Source organism: Erythrolamprus reginae, chromosome 4 (assembly GCF_031021105.1).
Source record: "Erythrolamprus reginae isolate rEryReg1 chromosome 4, rEryReg1.hap1, whole genome shotgun sequence".
NCBI classification, from domain to species: domain Eukaryota; kingdom Metazoa; phylum Chordata; class Lepidosauria; order Squamata; family Dipsadidae; genus Erythrolamprus; species Erythrolamprus reginae.
The window spans coordinates 15,649,246-15,669,020 of NC_091953.1; the positions used below are offsets into that span (position 1 = coordinate 15,649,246).

Genomic DNA, 19,775 nt, shown 5'->3' on the forward strand with positions numbered 1-19,775 from the left:
GAATGTCAAGAATTGCAAAGGATGAAACAGTGGATTATTATGCAATCCAAATAAACCAACTCAAATCACTACTGGAATGTTGTTATTATGAGGTCATATCTGTTCATCATAAATATTGTTTAGCCTACAATAAATCCTGGAAGCAGCCTTTGTAACACTTCTCAGATTGCAGGGCAATAAAATAACTTCTTCTCTTATGAACTCTTCCCAAACTAAAGAATATTTTTAAGCTTAACTCTTTGTACGTGTACGAGTCATGGCTCATTGACAATTTGCAGAAAAAACACTGGGTGAAGGCGACTAAACAATGTTATTTGGCGGGACCCAGGGGAAGAGCCTTCTCTGTGGCGGCCCCGACCCTCTGGAACCAACTCCCCCCAGAGATCAGAATTTCCCCCACCCTCCTTGCCTTTCGCAAGCTCCTTAAAACCCACCTCTGTCGTCAGGCATGGGGGAACTGAGATATGCCCTTCCCCCTAGGCCTATACAATTTATGCATGGTATGTTTGTGTGTATGTTTGGTTTTTTAGATTAGGGTTTTTAAAATTATTTTAAATATTAGATTTGTTATATGTTGTTTCACTATTGTTGTTAGCCGCCTTGAGTCTGCGGAGAGGGGCGGCATACAAATCTAATTAATAAATAAATAATAAATAAATCAAAAACGAAAGAAAAGTAAATGTAAAAATATTGAAATATTTCTTGCATTATTTCTCCTGTTCGGAAGGTCTGTCGTTAACTAAAACATGTCCCTGGCTACCATATTTGCCTGGGAGATTCTGAATTCTGTTATTCTGCAAGCTCTCGGACAGCAGATTAAATTTCATGTGCCTCACCTCCGTTGAAATTGCTGGGAATGCAATGCCAGACAGCATGGCACGCCATAGGTTCGCCATCACTGTCCTAGATTGTTTCCCTCTAGAAAGAAGAGTGTAGAAGAGGGGGAGGCTGGAAGGAGGGATGGGTAGTGTTGTGGTTAGCTCTGGCCCAGCTCCTGCCCCAAGGACTGTGGATGTGGGGGAGACATCCACATGCTGCAGGCCTGTTCTGCCCCCGGTGGAATCTGCTGATGAAGGCTCCTCTGACCAAGAAGACATGAGTGACAGGGAGGAGGAGAGTGGGGCAGACAGCTCAGAAGGAGATCAATTATCTAGCTCCTCCTTGGATTCAGAACAAGAGTTAATGATACAGCCACGCATGCAGAGAGCGATGCATAGGCAGCAACAACTGAGAGATTATTATCAAAGAAAATGAGGCCACCTGTGGTTGGGTGGGGCTGTGGTCATTAGTGAGGCTGCTATAAATAGCAGCCTGTGGGTTTGGCCATTGTGGAGGATTATCTGATTGTTGTGTTTCGTGACTGCTTAACTGACTTTGACCTTTTGTGTGCTGCTTTTTCCCCGCTTTGAAACTAAACCAGAGCAAAGTGTGTTTCACTTTGTGAAAGAAGGACTGTGAATTGCCTCACAGCTGCAAGCTAAGTATCACAGAACTGATAAGGGACTTGTACAAATTACCAGTTTGTTTGGAGACCAGTGCTCTTTCCTATACCAAAAGAGGGCTTAGTTTAAGTGAATTTTCCTTATAAAGAACATTGTTTTGAATTTCCAAACGTTTGTGTGTCTGAAATTTGTACCTGTGAATTTTTGGGAGGAGTCTACCAGAGAGCCCGACAGAACAGGTAGGAAGAAGAGGGAAGTGGAGAATAGAGCCTCGGTGGTGCAGTACTGCAAGCTACTTCTGCTGATCACCGGCTGCCAGCAGTTTGGCGGATCGAATCTCAGTACGCTCAAGGCTGACTCAGCCTTCCATCCTTCCAAGGCGGTAAAAGGAGGACCCAGATTGTTGGGGGCAATATGCTGACTCTTTGTAAACTGCTTAGAGAGGGATATAAAGCACTGTGAAGTAGTATATAAGTCTACACACTATTGCTAAGTAGGAAGGGGGGAGAAAAGGGGGGGAAATATTTACTGACCCCACGCATCCTGGACACAAACTGTTTCAACTCCTACCCTCAAAACGTCGCTACAGAGCACTGCACACCAAGACAACTAGACACAAGAACAGTTTTTTCCCAAACGCCATCACTCTACTGAACAAATAATTCCTTCAACACTGTCAAACTTTTTATTAAGTCTTAACTTCTATTTTACTAGTTTTCTCATCATTCCTATCATCCTTTTCCTCCCACTTAGGACTGTATGATTGTAACTTGTTGCTTGTATCCTAAGATTTTTATTAACATTCATTGTCTCTTCATTGCTTATTTGACCCCTATGACAATCATTAAGTGTTGTACCACATGATTCTTGACAATTGTATCTTTTTCTTTTATGTACGCTGAGAGCATATGCACCAAGACAAATTCCTTGTGTGTCCAATCACACTTGGCCAATAAAGAATTCTATTCTACTAACCAATGCAGTAATTCACTGGACATTTATTATGTATTTATTACGTATTTGGTCAATAAAAATTCTATTCTATTCTATAAGGAGAAAGAAGGTAGAGGAAAGAGAAGGAGGTAGAGGGAGGTGAGTGATATGAAATATTACAGGAAAACAGACAGGTAACAGCTATAAAAGGTGCAAGATTAGGATGCTTGTTAATTGTTCACTGCATAGTAATGTAGAACTATGTAAAGTTTGAAATGATTTATGGTGTATGTATTGATGTCTACGTGGAGTGTGTTAAAAAAATAATTTTCCAAAAAACCATGAAATCTGTTTGGGTGAGTTTGGGCTAGTCACTCTCTCTAAATCCAATGCATTTCCTAGGGTTATTGTGGAGAAAATAGAAGAAGTGTTAAGTAGACAAAGACACGATAAAAAATATAATAATGATGTTTTTAAAGGCTGCGGATAAAGTCATGGCTCAAGTTTTAAATTCTCTTCGAAGAATGCCCGTCTCGCTCCCCACTCCTGAGTAGGAGAGGAAAAGAGGAATTAAATTAAAAGCAAACACTGTACTTTCTGCAAGGTCATCTTGACACGAAACCAAAAAGTTCAATACACATATAATAAGACTTATTTGGACAGTATTTCCACAGAGTTGTGAGCAAAGCTGGGATGGTTTTGGCCCCGAGGTCAGCTGCAAAGTCTCCCTTGAGTAAGAGCAAGAAACCAGAGAGGAAAGTACCACTCAATAATAGAATCAAAAGTTTACTGGGTGAGACGTAGTGGATGTGACATCCTGAATCATGCTAGGCTTTAACAGGTTGTCTAGAGCAGTGTTTCCCAACCTTGGCAACTTGAAGCTATTTGGACTTCAACTCCCAGAATTCCCCAGAGTGTTTTTGCCTATACCCAGTGAAGAGCTGCAAAAAATTTTACTACCACATTGTGGGGGTGACTTATTTTATGGGTGTGGCTTGCCTGCCATGTGACTAGGTGGGAGTGGCTTTGATGATCAGTTGACCAGAGTGTGGCTTAAAGGTCATGTGACTGGCTTAAAGGTAGCCAACTTGACATCACTAAGACCAAGGGTTAAGATTGGAAGAAGCCGATTATCTAGACCCTCAACAATCAGGATTCAGGCCCGGCTACAGTACGGAAACTGCTTTGGTCGTGTTGATGGATGATTTCTGGCGGGCCCAAGACAGGGGTTTATCCTCTGTCCTGGTGCTTCTTGACCTCTCAGCGGCTTTCGATACCAGCCCTATCTGGACCGGGACTCACCGCTCACAGCCACTCATGCCCTCATCACCTCAAGATTCGACTATTGTAATGCTCTCTACATGGGGCTACCTTTGAAAAGTGTTCGGAAACTTCAGATCGTGCAGAATGCAGCTACGAGAGCAATCATGGGCTTCCCTAGGTGTGCCCATGTTACACCAACACTCCGCAGTCTGCATTGGTTGCCGATCAATTTCTGGTCACAATTCAAAGTGTTGGTTATGACCTATAAAGACCTTCATGGCATCGGACCAGAATATCTCCGGGACTGCCTACTGCCCCACGAATCCCAGTGACCGATTAGGTCCCACAGAGTTGGCTTCTCCGGGTCCCGTCAACTAAACAATGTCGTCTTGCGGGTCCCAGGGGAAGAGCCTTCTCTGTAGCGGTCCCGACTCTCTGGAACCAGCTCCCCCCAGAGATTAGAACTGCCCCTACTCTCCCTGCCTTCCGTAAACCTCTTAAAACTCACCTCTGCCGTCAGGCATGGGGGAATTGAGGCATCCCCCCCCCCGGGCCTATACAATTTATGTATGGTATGTTTGTGTGTATGTCTGCTTTAATAATGGGCTTTTTAAATGTTTTTTAAAATTTATTAGATTTGTTATGAATTGTTTTATTGTATGCTGTGAGCCGCCTCGAGTCTACGGAGAGGGGCGGCATACAAATCTAATAAATAAATAAATAAATAAAATTAGGGTTACGGTGCCTGGCCTCTCCTCGCCTTAAAGAGATACAATTTCCCGATCTATTTACTATTACCGAACATCAAAATATACTATTTAATTCTATGTACATATGCCATATGTGTACATACATATTACAAACAGACACACAAAAATATACATTATCTACTATATAAACTATACGTGTATGTACACACACACACAAGCACAGCTCTTCTAAAATTATACACATTCAACCTCATTTACTGCAATAGGAAAAACATACCCAGAGCCCAGAAGGGGGGGGGGGAATTCAAATTTTTCTATTGGTTCTGTGTACCTGACTGTACCCGTAGGAGCCCATTACTGCGTCTACCCTACAACCATGATGGGGAACCTATGGCCTGTGTGCTACAGGTGACACGCAGAGCCACATCGGAGGGCGTGTGAGGCATTGCCCTATGTCAGTTCCAATGTGCATGCTGGCCAGCTGGTTTTTGGCCTTCCAGAGGGCAGAGGAGGCCATTTTTCCCCTTCCCAGTCTTAAGGAAAACCCCCAGAGCTTGTGAATGGCGGAAAATGGGCCCAATGGCCTTACTGGAAGTTCGTTTCCAAACTTCAGATAGGCCCGTTGAGGAGAGGAAGAGTATAAAACAAATCATTAAAGAGGATTAATTAGAACAAATCTGTTAGATATTTGCCTGGGTGACCTACCCAGACAGGGTAAAAGTCAAAAGTTCAGATTTGTTTATTGCATGTTGATTGGTTGCCTTCTTTTGGTGCTTAAAATGTATCTTTGTAAAACTGCCCTGTTGCTGTGCTAGATTGTATAAATAGGAGAGCTGTCATTGTATAGAGCTCTCAATACTCCATTGCTTCTTGACTGAATTGACTTCCTTGTCCTGTTAGCGAAATAAACCTTGCTTGATTCAACCTTGCTTTGAGAGTTATTACATTGGCGACGAGGAAACCGACCCTCCGTGTGCTATCATGGCTACTCCATCGGTAGTCCAGCCACCTGAATTCTTTGACCCAGAAAGAATGACCTGGACAGCCTACATGGCGAAGTTTGAAATATTTTCGGAAGCGGCCGGCATGAAAGATGCCGACAGCGGCCGCAAGCATGCCCTTTTCCTCAATTACTGTGGCACACAGATTTTTGAGCTGGCAGAAACCCTCACTGACCCTGAACCGGTGAACTCAGTTTCCTGGGACACTCTCTCATCCAAGCTAGCCGCTCACTTCAAGCCTACGAAGCCAGAAGAGGATTAATAAGAAGTGGAACAACTTGCCTCAAGAAGTGGTAATTTTTGGAAATTTTTAAGAAGAGATTGGATAACCATTTGTCTGAAGGGGTGTAGGGTTTCCTGCTTAAGTCAATGAAGCAGTGGAAGTGATGTGCCGGTGCCTGGAGGCTGTTGGGGCCTGGATGGGTGTCAACAAACTCAAACTCAACCCAGACAAGACGGAGTGCATGTGGGTTTTGCCTCCCAAGGACAATTCTATCTGTCCGTCCATTACCCTGGGGGGGGGAATTATTGACCCCCTCAGAGAGGGTTCGCAACTTGGGCGTCCTCTTCGATCCACAGCTCACATTAGAGAAACACCTTTCAGCTGTGGCGAGGGGGGCGTTTGCCCAGGTTCGCCTGGTGCGCCAGTTGCGGCCCTATTTGGACCGGGAGTCATTGCTCACAGTCACTCATGCCCTCATCACCTCGAGGCTCGACTACTGTAACGCTCTCTACATGGGGCTACCTTTGAAAAGTGTTCGGAAACTTCAGATCGTGCAGAATGCAGCTGCGAGAGCAATTATGGGCTTCTCTAAGTATGCCCATATTACTCCAACACTCCGCAGTCTGCATTGGTTGCCGATCAGTTTCTGGTCACAATTCAAAGTGTTGGTTATGACCTATAAAGCCCTTCATGGCACCGGACCAGAATATCTTTGGGACCGCCTCCTGCCGCACGAATCCCAGCGACCGGCTAGGTCCCACAGAGTCGACCTTCTTCGGGTCCCGTCGACTAAACAATGTCGTCTGGCGGGACCCAGGGGAAGAGCCTTCTCTGTGGGGGGCCCGACCCTCTGGAACCAGCTCCCCCCTGAGATTAGGATTGCCCCCACCCTCCCTGCCTTTTGTAAACTCCTTAAGACCCACCTCTGCTGTCAGGCATGGGTGAACTAAAACTCCTCCCCCTTGCCCATGTTGTTTTGTTGATTGATTGACTGTGTGCCTGTTTTTTATATATATTGGGATTGTTTTATGAAATTACTAATTTTAAATTGTAATTAGATTGGTGGGCATTGGATTTTTATTATGTACTGTTTTTTATTATTGTTGTGAGCCGCCCCGAGTTTGCGGAGAGGGGCGGCATATAAATCCAATAAATCTAATCTAATCTAATCTTTAAGCAGGGGGTTGGACTTGAAGACCTCCAAAGTCCCTTCCCACTCCATTATTCTATTCAATAAGGAAAATCAGTCACTGAATTCATGTTACAATAATTTATGTATTGCTTGTTGAATGAATCACTATTGGCTGGCTTCAGAAAACATGTTATGCTAGGAACTGTGGCTAAGTTTAACAATGTACTAAATAGTTAAAAGAAAACTGAACAACTCACAATATGGCTTAGTGCAATATGTGAAGTTAGTCAATTAGCTCCACCAAAATCAATGCTCTTTCAGAGATAATGCTTTTAAGGCAGGATAATTCCTATATTGTGATCTTTGTTTTGGAGATCTGAAATGAAGAACAAAGTCATAAATTCACTTTGCCCATGCCAACCTGTGGTGCGATCATTAATTCCAGGCCATAAATGTAATGTGCGCACATTACAAATACAATAGGAATGGGAATCCCATTTTGCAAATGTCCCTTTGAAAAGTAAGCTGTTGAAAAGTAAGACAAATTGAAAAGTAAAGGGAATATATTCCGAGTATAGAAGATGATTTCTATTTTAATTTTACCATATTCTGGCATATTTATATATATATATATATGCACATATAACCACACAGAGAGACAGAGACGTAATAAAAGCTGAAGTTTTACTCCATTATAGCAATTTAAAAATGAATAATATGAAGGGAAAATGTACAAGGCAACTTCCTGTTCTTTTAATAAAAAAGAACCCCATCTCAAATGGATATCTGAGCAGAAATTTAATGAGTCCCATTATAAAACACTTCTCATGACAGGTATTGGTCATTTCTTGGACCAAAAATACTTGCAAAGGAATTTTAAAAGTTCATGATGTGTGAAACAGGCTCAGCAAGTAAAGGTTTGCAAACAAAGTACACCGGCTCTAGACACCAAAGAGGTCTATGAAATTAGTGTTAATTACTGATCCATGTTTGATATCTCTCTGCTTCAACGTCTCTCTTCTGACTTAATCCAGGTCTAATCCACAAAATGTAGGTATACAAAAACGACACAGAAATGGGGATATCTCAACATTGCTAAATCTCATCCACCCAAGCTATTCTCCAACAATTTTTTTTAAAATATACAATTTCTGTTTGTTATCTCTACAAGAGAGAGGGAGGGTTAGAGGGAGGGAGGGAGAAAGAAAGAGAGAGAGAGAGAAAAGGAAGGAAAGAAAGGGAGGGAAGGGAAGAAGGAAGGAGAGAATGAAGGAAGGAAGGAAAGAAAGAAAAGAAAGGAAAGAAAGAAAGTAAGAAAGAAAGAAAGTGTTTTGGGGCAGGAGCTGGGCCAGAGCTAACCACAACAGAAAGAAAGAAAGAAAGAAAGAAAGAAAGAAAGAAAGAAAGAAAGAAAGAAAGAAAGAAAGAAAGAAAGAAAGTGTTTTGGGGCAGGAGCTGGGACGGAGCTAACCACAACAGAAAGAAAGAAAGAAGAAAGAAAGAAAGAAAGAAATAGAGAGACAAGAAAAGGGGAAAGAGAGAGAAAAAAGAGAGACAAGAAAAAAGAGAAAGAAAAAGAAAGTAAGAGAAAGAGAATTTTGAATACTCCAACACTAGAGGTTTTTAAGATGTTGGATAACCACTTGTCTGAAGTGGTGTAGGGTTTCCTGCCTAAGCAGGGGTTGAACTATAAGATCTCCAATGTCCCTTCCAACTCTGTTATTATTATTATTAAGAGAGAGAAAGATACAAGAAAATGGGAAACAGAGAGAGAAAGAAAGAGAAAGAGACAAGAAAAAAGAGAAAGAAAAAGAAAGGAAGGAAGAAGAAGAAAGAGGAGAGGGAAAGAGACAAGAAAAAGGGAACAAGAGGGAGAAGGGGGAGACACCACAGATATTGGGGTGGGGGTGGGAGGGGTTGTGGATAGACAGATGGAGAAGCAGGTCACTTTTTGTGAAAGAGAAGCGGTTTCACCATCCCGGCCAGTATCTTCGGAAGCTGGGCAGCTATCACTTCTGACATCATCTCTGGGAATTCAACACTCAGCGTCCGGGACTGAAGAAATGTGTTGAGACAGTATAAGTGAAGTTGCTTCACAAGCTATATTAAAATAAGAGAGAGAGAGAGGAGGGCAGAGAGAAAAGATGGAAATTGCATCACATCGGGTCAAATGGTCCCTTAACCTAAATTATTGCTTTGGCATGTACACTAGGTAAACATGATGCCAAGCCAAAATGGGATTTGCTTGCTGTAGATTAATGCCATGTTTGTGATCTGTAAACCATGGTTTATTTTATCTTTTTAGAAAAGGATGACTTAATGGGGTTGTTTGAAGACAGCTGGTGTGGTCTGAAATAACTTCATACTTTCCCATATTATTAATCACTGATTGGTGAGTGGCAGTTTCTTAGCAAAAATGTGTTAGAACTGACTCTACCAGTCCAAACTGACCACTGGCTAATTACATAAAATCATTTGTTCAATATGTATAATATCAATTTGAAGTTATAATGGCTTGTTACAAACCTTAGTGTCATTTATCCTTGCTTTTCTGCTTTAAATTTCAGTTTTCTGATACTGCCTGACCAAAAGCTGATGAAAATTGAAGCTTGTGTAATACTGAATCACAATTTAACCAACCACAGCATAGTTTAGGGCAGTGTTTCCCAACCTTGGCAACTTGAAGATATTTGGACTTCAACTCCCAGAATTCCCCAGCCAGCAAATGCTGGCTGGGGAATTCTGGGAGTTGAAGTCCAGATATCTTCAAGTTGCCAAAGTTGGGAAACACTGGTTTAGGGTAGTGTTTCTTAAAAACTTGGTAGCTTTAAGATGTGTGGACTTCAATTCCCAGGTGGCTGCAGAATTCAAGGATTTGAAGTCCACACATCTTAAAAGTTGTCAAGGTTGAGAGACACTGGCTTAGGGATTGATGTGAATTAAACCAGGGGTAGATTTTACTTACCTTCCTTACCGGTTCACTACGATCGCGCATACACCCCCCCATCACTCCTGGGTTAAACTGGTTAAAAGGAGGCTTTGCGCATAGCATTATTTTTTGCATAAATTTGGCTCTAGTAGATGGATTTCAACCCACAGGACCAGTTCAGGGGTGTGTCCAGCCAGCCATTGCTGCCAGTTCGGCGAGCAGGTGGAAATTCCCGCTACTGATCCAAACCAGCAGGAACCCACCTCTGAACTAAACCGATATGGCTGTTTTCTGATTCAGTGCCATATGCATCCAGAAAACCTCCCAAAAGTTATACAGTGATACCTCGTCTTACAAACGCCTCGTCATACAAACTTTTCAAGATACAAACCCGGGGTTTAAGATTTTTTTGCCTCTTCTTACAAACTATTTTCACCTTACAAACCCACCGCCGCTACTGGGATGCCCCACCTCCGGACTTCTATTGCCAGCGAAGCACCCATTTTTGTGCTGCTGGGATTTCCCTGAGGCTCCCCTCCATGGGAAACACCACCTCCGGACTTCCGTGTTTTTTGATGCTGCAGGGGAATCCCAGCAGTGCAAAAATGGGTGCTTCGCTGGTAATGGAAGTCCGGAGGTGAGGTTTCCCAGTGAGTGGAGCCTCAGTGAAATTGCAGCATCGTAAAAACAGGTCCGGAGGTGGGGTTTCGAGGACTTCGGTGTTTTTGCGATGCTGCGATTTCACTGATGCTCCCTTCGCTGGGAAATGCCACCTCCGGACTTCTGTTGCCAGCGTAGCGCTCGTTTTTGCGATGCTGGGATTCCCCTGCAGCATCGCAAAAACACAGAAGTCCAGAGGTGGGGTTTCCCATGGAGGGGAGCCTCAGGGAAATCCCAGCAGCGCAAAAACAGGAGCTTCGGCTGGCAAAAGGGGTGAATTTTGGGCTTGCACGCATTAATCGCTTTTCCATTGATTCCTATGGGAAACATTGTTTCATCTTACAAACTTTTCACCTTAAGAACCTCGTCCCAGAACCAATTAAGTTTGTAAGACAAGGTATCACTGTAGTTGAATTACATAGGAATGCAAGTAGAACCCGCCCCTTTGGCTTACCGAAATAATAGTATACAACTCCGCTTGGAGCAAGAACAACATATGAATAGAAAGGTAAAAGTTCCCCTCACACAGGGGTAGGCAAAGTTGGACTTCAACTCCCAGAATTCCTGAGCCAATCATGCTAGCCAACTTTTCCTACCCCTGTGCTAGTCATTCCTAACTCTAGGGGGCAGTGCTGATTTCTATTTCAAAGCCGGAGAGCCAGCGCTGTCTGAAGACATCTCTGTGGTCATGTGGCTGGCATGACTAAACGCCGAAGGCTGTTGCCTTCCCACCATTTTTTAACATGCTTTCCAACTGCTAGGTTGGCAGAAGCTGGGACAAGTATTGGGAGCTCACCCCGTTACCCGGCCGAAGGATTCAAACCATGGAACTGCCAACCTTTTCGATCAACAAGCTCAGCATCTTAGCCCCTGAGCCACCGTGTCCCTTTAAAGTATGAATACAACATTATTAATCCTAATACTTGTTTCTGGCAAGGGGAAAATCAAGGGCCATGCTGGTCTATGACTTACATGCTGAAGGACATCTTCCAGAAATGGAATGAGACCTGAACAAATGCTAAATATCTCACTTTGTTAATTCCATTTAACACTAATTAATGCCATACAATTAAGTCCATCTGAAATGATTACAAGCTGCCGGGCTTGAATGATCAGGAAAAAAATAAATAAACAGTCTAATTAATTTTGGGATGACGGAGTAGCAGGAATTTCAGAGCTGTGGGCTAAATTGAGAAGTTGAATATACACTCTCAAAAGAATGCCACTGTGAATTACTTTTGCATTGCTGCTAGGAAAAATTGCACGAGGTATCCAGGTAATTACCAGGTGTTGAGTTTAACTCAAGGGATTCTTTAGCTTTTAAAAACATTTAGTTAAAAAAAGGAACTACTGTTAGTTCAGTTCCTTGCATAAATTGAAGAATTCCCTAATTTGGTCACATTAAACATTGCAATCGGAAGATAACTGTGGGAATGAGCCACATCCAAGGCATTTGTGGTTTTCTGTAGCTCTGCAGTCTGGTCTTGGATTGTAGAGTCTTCTCCATAACAGAGTTTTCAACTTCCAGAATTGCAGCATGCTGGCAGGGGACTTCAGGAAGTTGAGGTCCACATATTTTATAGTTGGTAAGGCTGGGACATGTTGCACTATAGCAAAAGTATACAATCTTGCAGCTTCTCTTAGAAGAGGGATCCCCAAATTTGGCAATTTTAAGACTTGTGGACTTCCCAGAACTCTCCAGCCACAAGTCTTAAAATTGCCATGTTTGGGGACCCTTTGTTGGGAGGTCCTTTGCTGCCCTGAGTCTATGGAGAAAGGCAGCTTAGAAATCCAATGGATGGATGGATGGATGGATGGATGGATGGATGGATGGATGGATGGATGGATGGATGAAGGATGGACGGACGGACGGACAGACAATAAAAGTTCATCTTGTGCATCAATTGCATCTATTGTCCTGTTCATAGTTACTCACACCTTACCTATCTCCAGGTAGCATTATTGCAATGAGCACTACATGGGCCTGGCAATGTATCCAAAAACTTCAATTGATTTAGGCTTCTAGGGGAGGTACGGTGAACTAAAGATAGCTTTGTGAAAGGAGAACTGATGACTGCTTAGACCAAGGAACCAGTGAATAAAAAGATTCCTTGAAATCTCTCTGGATTAAAAGAGGATGTGATATTACCCACATGTATTCCAGACAGCTGCTCCTTGCAGGAGACTTCAGGACTCTGTGGGTTCGAACACTAGGAGATTACAGAAACAACAACCTCGCAGCTGTGACAGAGACTTTTAAAGAACACTACATCCCCAAATCTCTCTTTCTGATCACTTTTGGAAATAGCTTATTAGCTAATTCTAAGATACTAAAGACCTTTGGTTTGAAAATTTGAAAATGCTGGGTGAGTCTGCTTTCAATCCTGAACCAAAGAAATTTTTAATCATAAATTTAAGAATTTAAAGGATTTGAAATAAATAGCAAAAGGCTAAATGAGATTTTGATCTTAGAAAGCTATAAACGAACAAAGGGCCTGGTTAAAACTGGAACATTGAAACTTTTACAATGAGACTTCAGAATTAATTATAAAGAACAAACACTTTCTGGTGGGAAATAAATCCTGTTTTGGTGTTTACAAAAGGTAACAGAAATAAGCCATTTCATGACTTTCAAAAATTGGACATTAGAGGGGACTAAAGTTTACAATGAATAAAAGATTTACAAACCGCTAAAATGTTGCAAAAAATTATAACAGTAAAAATACTGAAGGAAATTTTTAAAAAAATTGAATCAGAAAATAGTAGTCACAGTAATAACAATGGCAATAATAAAGTCTGCTTTTATGTTCAAAAGATGCTCTTAAAAAATGGCAGAAGTAGAACAAATTTTATCTGACAAGACATAAATAAGATTATAAATAGGGGTACAATTGACAGAGTAAAAGCACCCTTCCCCATCCTCCCGGAGGCTCTCTGGAGGCCAAAAACGCCCTCCCAGAACCTCTGTGCGAGCCAAAAACCAGCTGGCCGGTACACAAGTATGTTGGAGCTGAACTAAGGCAACGGGTTGTATGCCAGCAGATATGGCTCCGCATTGTTTGTTTGTTTGTTTGTTTGTTTGATTGATTGATTTGTATGCCGCCCCTCTCCGTAGACTCGGGGCGGCATACAAATACTTGGGACGGCATGCCACCTGTGGCACCCGTGCCATAGGTTCACCATCACTGCTGTATAATATCGGATCACCTGGCACAAAACAAGAGTAATATCACAGCTCCCAAGATAGTACAAAATTATATTACATCATGATAATATGATTATGAAATAAAACTTACATCGTGCATGGAGTCCATAAGCTTTGTAAGCTGGTAGAAGCGTTGAGAACTGGCTACAACCCCTTTCTGTCGCAGCCCAATTGCTTTGACCAGCTCTCTGATATAACTAGTTCTCATATCATCGAACTGATTTTGGCTTCTGAGTCCTTCCAAAGGAACTGTATGGGGGGCGGGGAGAGAAAAGGATATTTTACCTCCAAGGCTCAAATTTCAAACAGAAATTTATTTATTTATGTATTGATTGATTGATTGATTGATTGATTGATTGGATTTGTATGCCGCCCCTCTCCACAGACTCGGGGCGGCTAACGACAGCAGTAAAACAATATAACAAAATCCAATACTAAAAAACCAGTTAAAAACCCATTATATAAAAACCAATCATACATACAGACATACCATGCATAAAATTGTAATGGCCTAGGGGGAAAGTGTATCTTAGTTCCCCCATGCCTGGCGGCAGAGGTGGGTTTTAAGTAGCTTACGAAAGGCAAGGAGGATGGGGGCAATTCTAATCTCTGGGGGGAGTTGGTTCCAGAGGGTCGGGGCCGCCACAGAGAAGGCTCTTCCTCTGGGCCCCGTCAAGCGACATTGTTTGGTTGACGAGACCCGGAGAAGACCCACTCTGTGGGACCTAACTGGTCGCTGGGATTCATGCAGCAGAAGGCGGTCCCTGTTCATTATATTCAGAATCAAACATTTTGATTATTGGGGCCAATATGCTTGCTTTGTAAACTACTTAGAGAGGGCTGTAGAGCATTATGAAGTGGTATATAAGTCTATTGCTATTGCTATGTTGGGGGTGGGGTGAATTCACCAATGTTTGATTTTTTTTTTTCCTGTTCAGCTTAAAGTTTTATCTATTTTATCTAATTTATCTGGAATCAGCTCCCCCCCAGAGATTCGTCCTGTCCCCACCCACCTCGCTTTCCGCAAGAGTTGAAGACTCATCTATGCCGCCAGGTTTGGGGCCATTAGATTCTAGCCCCCTGGCCGACGAACGTATTGTAAGTTAGTTGATTGAATGGGAATGAGAGGTTTCTTAATGGTTTTAATTTTTGGATTAATTAATTTAAACTAACTGGATTTGGGATGCTATATTTCTCCTTCATATGTTGTAAGCCACCCCAAGTCCTCGGAGAGGGGTGCGTATAAGTCCAATCAATCAATCTTTAAAATATTTATGTAAACTTTATATTTATATTCAAGATACCTTATACCCAGTCACATTATTATTGTTGTTACATTTTCACAACATGCTCCCCATTATCTCAGCCCTCTATCGCCATCCAAAAATGATGATATACATCATCAGAAAATGTAGACTATCCACACCCCAAGAAGAGGAATCCTCCTAGCCTGAGATCATTTCTGTATCTCCATTTCGTTAGAGATAAAGAACAATTAAATCCTTAGTCATATCTCCATGCAGCAGATACCAACAACTGCAAAATTAACCAGACCACTTTCCAAAAAGAGCGATGGACAATATGGCAAGCTCTAAAAATAGGGTGTGCGAGCGCATCCCAGAGAGATTTTGGCGATATCACCGAAATCTTTGTTCTGTGTGTCTCCTCGCAAGATTCTACTTCCTGCACATGCGCAGAAGAAAAATCTCACTGGGATATGCGTGCTTGCCCCCACTGGACACCCGGAGCTGAGTGCGCAGCGCACCAGTAGCCACAACAGCGGCAACCCCCACCTGCCCATTATCTTCAAAGTCTACAAGTCTCCGGGACCGCCTTCTGCTGCATGAATCCCAGCGACCGGTTAGGTCCCACAGAGTTGGCCTTCTCCGGGTCCCGTCGACTAAACAATGTCGTTTGGCAGGACCCAGGAGAAGAGCCTTCTCTGTGGCGGCCCCGACCCTCTGGAACCAGCTCCCCCCAGATATCAGACTTGCCCACACCCTCCTTGCCTTTCGCAAGCTCCTTAAAATCCACCTCTGTCGTATGTATGATTGGTTCTTTAAATTGGGGTTTTTTAGATTATTTTTAATATTAGATTTGTTTACATTGTCTTTTTTATTCTTGTTAGCCGCCCCGAGTCTTCGGAGAGGGGCGGCATACAAATCTAATAAATACAAATACAAATACTTCAAAGTAACCGTGCCTTTTCCAGGTATCTGCTGCAGCTGAAGAGGACAGCTGGGTCATTCCAAGAAAAGACACAGCTTCTTAAAACAATTGCAGATAGGAGCTACCTATATATTCCCAAGTGCCTACTTAGCCCTAATTAAACACGGTATCTTATTCAAAGTGCTGGGTATCATGAGCCCAACAGCGGCATAGCATTGGCTGCATAAGCAATGTTTTAATGCAGGGATGGGATTCAGCAGGTTTGCACTGGTTTGGGTGAACCAGTTGTTAACCCCCCCATCTTTTTTTTAACAGAAAAATTGTATTTAAAAATATGTATAACAAACAAAAAAACATTTAAAAATAGTGGATGTTACGTGACAGGTCAGATTACATTTCTCATTATATTCATTAATACTTAGCTAATATTAACAATTAATTTATAGTTTCTATACATCCCTTTAAAGTAGGTCTTTTCTTCTTCCTCCCGCCCCCCAATATTTAAACTTCTATTTCTTTCTCTTTAATCATTTCAACTATTTTGAACTTTTCAATTTTTCCATCCAACAGTAAAATCTATCCCAACATTTATAATAGTCTGAATCATCTTTGTTTTTTAATTCATGTGTTAGTTTATCCATTTCGGCCCACAACGTTATTTTTTCAATTACCTCTTCTTTCGGTATATCATCATTTTTCCATGCTTGTTTTCTTCACTATCAAAGTGGGCGTTGCGCTGCAATGGAGAGACAGGCAACGGAGCGGCCAGAGCAAGGGAAGGAAAAGGCCACTGTCTCTCCTTTCTGCTCCCTGGTCCTCCTCCTCCCTTCGTGCCAGCCACTCTTTTGTCCATTTCTTCATTGCAGCACAATGCAAGGATCCACTTTCATAGCAGGTGGTGGTGGTGATTTAACAACTGGTTTGCCCAGGGTCAGGTTGGCAATCAGGAGAGGCTCATCCCACATTTGTGAGAGTGCTAGAGGACAGGGATGGGCTACGCCTCCCACGACAGCCAACCCAACCCTCGGTGAACCAGTTCTTAAATTATTTTAATCTCACCACTGGTTTGATTCATCTGGACGTCTCAAAAAGCCCACCACGGCAACAGAGGGTTAAGGATGGGGCGGAATCCCATCTTCCTTGTCTTTTTTAAAAATAGATTTACACTTCTTTAGTCTTCTTGAAACCCTTTGCTTTGGGTTTGGTGGATCATAAGATTGCAGACATGAGCATTGATCCATCCATCCATCCATCCATCAAGTTTCTCTGCCGACCCTCTGCTTTTCGCTGATATTACGTCCCCTCAGGATGAGCAATTCTGCCTAGGAACCTCTCTGATTGGTCAAGATGGGAGCGGTTCGAGAGTGATAGTTTAGAGTCTCACTATTGGCTGTCGCATCTGACAGATGTCTAGAAAAGAGCTGTCAGACGTAGCAGAAGTTACCGGTTGTTTCGTTCAATGAGTTGTGGTTACTGTTATTCTGTTAGACTTAATAAAGGTGTATTCTGATTCACATCCTGGCTCGCCTCCATTACGTCACCCTTGCATTACGGACTTAATAGTTGAGATATTTTTCAGACAGAACGTTGAGCCAAGGGCCATATTTCTGCTGCTCTGGGATGCCTGTCTTGACTTCATTTCGCTATGTATACTCTGGAGGACTACCTTTTCCTTTCTCCATATTTGCTCAAGTCCCTAGTACAACAAGATAATCGTAGAGCAGGGGTGTCAAATTGGATTTTTTTCAAGGGCCGGATCAGCATTGTACTTCTCTTCAGTGGGTCGTAAGGTGGGAGGAGAGACAAGACGGACGCCTCCTGCAGCACCCTACTGGCCAAAACAGGGTATGTGTGCGCTCCCTATGCTTGGCCTGGACAGTCTCCTGCAGCATTTTTTCCAGCCAAAACCACATGCCCCATTTTGGCAGACAGGATGCTGCAGGAGGTCATCCATGTCAAAAATGGGGCATGGGGGGCACCCTACTGGCCAAAACAGGTCATGAGTGGGGCCCCGTGTCACAATTTTGGCCTAGACAGCCTCCTTCAGCATTTTTCCAGCCAAAACCACATGCCCCATTTTGGCCAGCAGAGTGCTGCTGGAAGCCATCCAGGGCAAAAACAGGGTTTGGTTGCCGGAGGCACAACAGGCCGGTACTTTGCTATTTCCTGGCCAAACCCATGGGCTGGATTTAAGCACCCCATGGACTGGATGCGGGCCTGTGGACTTTGAATTTGTCACCCCTGTCTTAGAGATGAACTGATCAGCAGATGCTTTGCACAGGACTTCTGCATGTAACAGGCCCACCCCGCAACAGGATGCTGCAATGTTATTGAAAACTCTGCTTCTTATCCAGGCACCTGGTTCAGTGCAAACCAGGTGCAATTTAAAAACAATTTGCACAAAGAAGAAAAAGGGGGGGAGGCAGATGTGACTTACTTGTATTCAGGAGGAGCAGGGCTTTCATGCAAAGGAACTCTTCACAGCTTACTTGTAGCTTGACAAACTCTTGTGGTATTTGCCACATGGACAGGCACAGGGAATAGAACGATGATTCTTTCATCCTCTGTCTTACGCATCACCCAGAAAAGAAAAGCCAAAGCTAAAAAATTAAGTGTCAAGCCTGGGGGGATCTCACTATCTGGAATACAATTCTTATAGCAAGCCAGAATCAGGATTCAGTGACAAAGATGAGTTGGGAAGATTGTCTTAGAAGGTATTATGTACTGTACTGTTTTTTATTATTGTTGTGAGCCGCCCCAAGTTTGCGGAGAGGGGCGGCATATAAATCCAATAAACCTAAACCTAAACCTTAAGTCAACTTTTTCTAGCCTGGAGGACCTTAAAATCCAGGGGTATCAAATGCAATTTCATTGAGGGCCGCATCAAGGCACTGGTTGACCTCAGGGGTCGGTTGAGCATGGCCGACTGGGCAGGTGTGGCTGACACCACTCTCCAAACTGCTGACATGTTTCCTCTTCCCAGTCGGTAGACCGGGCAAAAGCGACGCGGGCCAGCCTCGTACATTTTCCATGATGACCCCGCAGACTGGATCCAACCACATTGTGGGTCATATCCTGCAGGCCTTTTGTTTGACACCCCTGTTCTAGTCCAACCCCTGCTCAAGCCGGAAACCCTACGACGAATGGTTGTCCAATCCAGTGGGTTTCACTTACCTTTGCTACCGGTTCAGAACTGTGAACGTGTGTACGCTAATGCTTGCTTCATTCATGCATAACACTTCTGCGCATGCATAGAACTTTCTGCGCATGCACAAAACCTTCTGCGCATGCACAGAACCTTCTGCACATACATAGATCATCTGTGATGACATCCAAGTAGGTGGGTGGAGCCTTCTGTTGCCGCAACTACCGGTTTGCCTGAACCGGGGCAAACGGTAACAAGCCACCACTGGTCCAATCTCTTTTTAAAATCCTCCTGTGTTGGAGCAGCCCACAACCTCTGGAGGCAAGTTGTTCCACTGATCATGTGTTCACTCAGGAAATTTCTCCTTAGTTCTAGGTTGCTTTTCTCCTTGATTAGTTTCCATCCATTGCTTTTTATCCTGCCTTCAGATACTTTAGACAGAATAATTTGACTCCCTCTTCTTTGTGGCAACCCCTGAGATATTAGAACACTGCTATCATATCACCCCTAGTCCTTCTTTTCATTAAATTAGTCATACCCAATTCTAGCAACCATTCTTTATATATTTTAGCCTCCAGTCCCCTAATCATCTTTGTTGCTCTTCTTTGCACTCTTTTTAAAGTCAAGTGGTTCCCTCACCAGCATCTCTCCTGGTCTGAGACAATCAACAATCAATGCACTGCACATAAGCTGCTCATAGGAGCATTACGCAATTAATATAATAATGCATCAAAATCAAAGCCATTTCCAAAACCTACCTAACCATGTGCTTACATCCCAATTCACTAATTTAAAACTGCCTTTTGCTAATGAAACAGCTAAAACATTGATGAAATCACTACTTCAACAAATGAAAACTCTGCTTTATTTGTCTCAATAAACTAGAACTCGGACCATACGTTTCCTGAATAGTTTTTATCCCAAAGCTATACTCGCACTTAACAACGAACTAAAGGGTCACCA

At 43.0% G+C, this 19,775-nt stretch overlaps 1 protein-coding gene across 1 annotated transcript in view; it reads right to left on the bottom strand.

Moving 5' to 3' along the window:
* Positions 1-7,376: 7,376 nt before the first annotated feature.
* Positions 7,377-19,775, bottom strand: part of PGR (progesterone receptor) — a 123,985-nt gene continuing 111,586 nt past the window's right edge. Inside the window, exons 6-8 of the mRNA XM_070749661.1 lie at positions 18,105-18,235; positions 13,590-13,747; positions 7,377-8,804 (exon numbers count right to left, since the gene is read on the bottom strand). Coding sequence (XP_070605762.1) covers positions 8,649-8,804; positions 13,590-13,747; positions 18,105-18,235 — 445 coding nt within the window. The 3' untranslated portion in view covers positions 7,377-8,648. The remainder of the gene's footprint in view (positions 8,805-13,589; positions 13,748-18,104; positions 18,236-19,775) is intronic.